General features: G+C 40.5%; 1 protein-coding gene across 1 annotated transcript; it reads left to right on the forward strand.

Moving 5' to 3' along the window:
- The first annotated feature begins 2154 nt into the window (after positions 1–2154).
- On the forward strand, positions 2155–3333 carry LOC139150718 (melatonin receptor type 1A-like). Its single transcript, XM_070723132.1, has one exon. The coding sequence runs from the start codon at positions 2155–2157 to the stop codon at positions 3331–3333; it is 1179 nt and encodes a 392-aa protein (XP_070579233.1).
- The last annotated feature ends 734 nt before the right edge of the window (positions 3334–4067 follow it).

Below are 4067 nucleotides of genomic sequence, written 5' to 3' on the forward strand. Positions count from 1 at the left end.
GAGCTTTATTACTAACAGATCTTAAAGATCTTTGTGGATCTTTGTACTTTGTTATCATATCCCGGATGTATGGAGGAGACTGGCCACAACATACGCTTGTAAACAGACACTACTAGGTTGTACTTATAGCGATGGGATAGCAGATACCATTGTAGAAGTGTAAACATTTCAATGGATGAGGTACCAATGTCACAATTCAAAATTAGTCGCATTGCCCGCTTTAAAAGACAGTTCAAGTGATCCATATCCTTTTGACTACAACAACCCCTAACACCGAGACCATAATCAAAATATGGTAAAATGAAACTGTTACAAAACTGACGCCTTGCTGAAACTGGTAAAAATGCTTAAATTCTGGCAAGAAGATACAGATTGCTCTTCATTTTTTTCACAATACTATCAACATGTAATGTTTATGATAAATGACTCTGAATCTTCCACACCAAACAGCTTTTCGCTTTCTACATTTTTGAATATCATTGTCACAATCTTATGACGGAACTTTGGGTTCATTTTCAATCAAATTCATAAAATTGCAGCAAATCTAGATTGTAATAAAATAAATGATTTATGTCTTCAGTGGCAATAAATCATTGTTGTAATGACATCTCAAAAAGAAATTTAAATGTTTCAGTCTTGTGACAGTCACGTATCACGCTCACTGGCCGTCAGTTCATGTGTAGAGTTGATCTGAAAGAATAAGTTCACACCACTTATTAATATACATGCATATTAAAAACCAGTAAATTTATCATTTTTTATACATATGTTTTAAAAGTATATATTTGTCAATGATTAGGACACCTTAGTTCGTGAAATTTATAGAAGGACACTCTTTGAAAATATCTCTTCAATGGATATACATGCATAATATAGTAACAGATATCAGTAGCAGATATTGTTATATAAAACAAAGGATTTTTCTCTATCTCAAAACATCCTTCCATATCAGCTGTTCTGTGGAATCGTAATACTTAATGTCAGCATGCTCTCATTTGTCTATGATAGGATTTTATCACACAAACTTAATACACATCTGAACTCCCAATAGACTCCCTATACTTGAAATGAACTTCAGCCTACTTGGTATACATCATTGCCCTCTAGACTATCATACTCTCTAGTGTGTACAGGTGAGGCTAAAGTGAATAGTCACTGCTATGGCTTAAGACACGGGTCATAGGAAGGGGACTTTGTTGTTTTCATGTTACTACGTCACATTGTAGACACTCAGAGAAAAATCAAGAGAAGAATCGGAAATCGTACCCAAAAATGCAAGAAGATCTTTATTGACGATAGACTATAACAGGTATGGATTCAGAGACGTATTGGAAGCCATCGATGCTGGTTTATTAAGTAAACTATAGCTTTTTGTCAGGAAAATCCGTCTCCGAACTCGGCTGTACGTGCGTATAGCGGCTATTCCATTTCCCGACTTCCTATATTTCTAATGCATACCAAAGCGGCCATCGCCATGTATCGAACCGCAAGTGACTGTGGCTCGAGGATAACTTGCATGTTATTGTTTTTGAAATACCGCGACGGTTATAACTATTCTGCATGACTATACATTAAGAAAGCCACATAAGATTGTCAACTTAATGCTCCCTTACAAATAATTGATTAAACGACCGTCTAATGAGAATATTGTGAACGAAGTTGTCATCAATGATATCGCCTAAAAACTTAATGTACTTCCGGTTTTCAGGTGTCTGCATTTCAAACACTATCGTACTGTCAAATGACCTCCTCCAGAAGCGATATTCACAAAATCTATTCCTATACATAAACTGTTACGGAAATTACTAAAATTGTTCAAGATAAGGCCGTGAGACGAAAATGTTAACATCAGAAAGCAGGACATAATACCGACAACTTTCTCCTAACGATGCAATCCACTATCGTCAGCAATGTCAATTTACTTTGTTCATATTTACATTATTTAGAGGAGGATTACTGCATGAACGGTCAATTTTAATCGCAGACCATTATTCTTAAAATAAGATTACGTAAAATATTCGATCTCAAACTTACTGGGCGAAATTAAACGAAATTTTGGAGAGCTCTACCTACCTGAACCGTCGCCCAGTCAGTCAGATGTTGCTCTGAAGCGCACGCCAGGACCCCTTGGCAACGATGGAATTTGGCATAAGCATGCTTAGCAACAACGGAAAAATCTGCGTCCGACAGAACATCATGTCCGAAGACAACGAAACTCAACAGATTTACAACATTATCGTCAACAACGGTCTTACACAGCGTAGTTGCGCAATCGCCTTCCTCACGATCGTCTTCTTCGCCGGCACCGTCGGAAACTCCTTACTGCTGGCCGCAATATGGAAGTTCAGAGCACTGCGCACACCTACCAATTTCTTTGTCGCTAGCCTCTGCGTCGCTGACCTATTCATGTCCAGCGTGCTCTGCTCACTCACCATCCTCTCGTTTGCGACAAAGGGCCACTGCTTCGTCGAATTTGCTCATGATGAGGGGAGTAACGCACTGTGCAAGCTCTACGGCTTTCTGATGTTGCAGAGTTGCTTCGCTTCTGTGTCCTGCATGCTCGCCATTGCAGTCAACCGCTACCTGTGCGTCTGCAGAAAAAATGTGTTTTTAAGACTTTTCACGAGGAGGAAGAGTGCTGTTGGGGCCGTTATGGTTCACATCTACTCACTTCTAGCTTCAACTCCACCGTTGTTTGGCATCTCTCGATACCGTTATTTCTCAGGTGAGATGATCTGCCTCTTCGATCGCTCTGGCCAGAATTTCTATTTTCTTATCTACCTTACCACCCTAACGGTCGCTATCCCATTTCCAATGATAGTTTCCTGCTATTTCAAGATATGGCTAACGTCACGAAAATCGTCTCGTCGGGCGATAAACAACCAGGTATTCGTAAATTCGAGCGTTATTTCAAGCAGAGATTTTGCATTAGCAAAGTTAGGTTTCATAGTGTTCGTGGCATTTTGCACTCTTCCGTTACCAAGTATTGTATTGGCCTTCGTCCACGCCGCGAACAGTTCGAGTCCCAGACCATTCGGGCTCTCTACGTTGTGGTTCGCCAGCAGTGCACTCAACTCGGTCATCTACGGCATCATGAATCCGCAGTTTCGGAAGGCGTACCGCAAGCTCCTGAGTCTAAATAATACCTGTGTGGCGAAGAGGACTAATAAAGTCATTAGCGTCATACCGGCAGATCATTTAGCCAGCGCCAACGGCAGCAACAGTCTCAAAACTTCAACTACCGTCTCTACAAGAGCTACACCACCATCTGTGTTGACGCCCAGAGGACCATATTCGGCGGAAGTCGAGCACTTAGTACCGATCGATTGCTGAATAGGGTTGTCTCAGTGATGCAGAAAGTGATCGCTAGCCGATATTTCTCGCACGAAGTCACTGGCCAAACGAAGAACATTTGATTATCTGATGTGATGTTGCAGACAATTCAGATTACAATGGTTGTTGAAGTCCCCCTCCCAAAATACTCAACTGAATATGCTCATGTGTTCATAGACTTTTTACATTACACTTGCTGACGGGTTTCCTCGGTTATTCGTATTTAACCATGTGTCAGGGTGACAAGAGAAAAACTCGGCATTGTTAAGGTAGCTCGCGCCTCGAAATCGAAAATATAAAAATGTCGCCAAAACTTTCCCCAAGGCTGTCACTAATTTCTGAAATCAAGAATAAAATTCAGGGGCGTCGTTGCAAAATTTGGCACAAGAGAAACAAATTACCCAATATTTCACGACACTTGAAATTTAAAATGGCCGCCATTCAATGTAATACACTCTACGGGGTAAAACAAAAATTTCGATTTTCTCGAAAAGATAGTTCATTTACTGCATGAGCTTCAAAACAATCGCCAACAAATGGTTGACCGAGACAGTATTGTGAATGTTTGAAAGTCCGAATATCTGTCCCCGAGGCGCATTCTACCTTTAATTCAAAGTTCTTCAATGCTTTCTATCTCATGGACTTGACGCATATATTGCTAATGATTCCGTATCATGTACCTCTGTGTTTTTGCACTTAACCCAATGTGCAGCGCCGAGAGTGCTTTTTCGCAG

This window comes from Ptychodera flava, chromosome 14, assembly GCF_041260155.1.
Source record: "Ptychodera flava strain L36383 chromosome 14, AS_Pfla_20210202, whole genome shotgun sequence".
Lineage (NCBI taxonomy): Eukaryota > Metazoa > Hemichordata > Enteropneusta > Ptychoderidae > Ptychodera > Ptychodera flava.

Coding starts and splice junctions, on each gene's coding strand:
- LOC139150718 (XM_070723132.1), top strand. CDS start 2,155: ATGCTTAGCAACAACGGAAAAATCTGCGTCCGACAGAACATCATGTCC.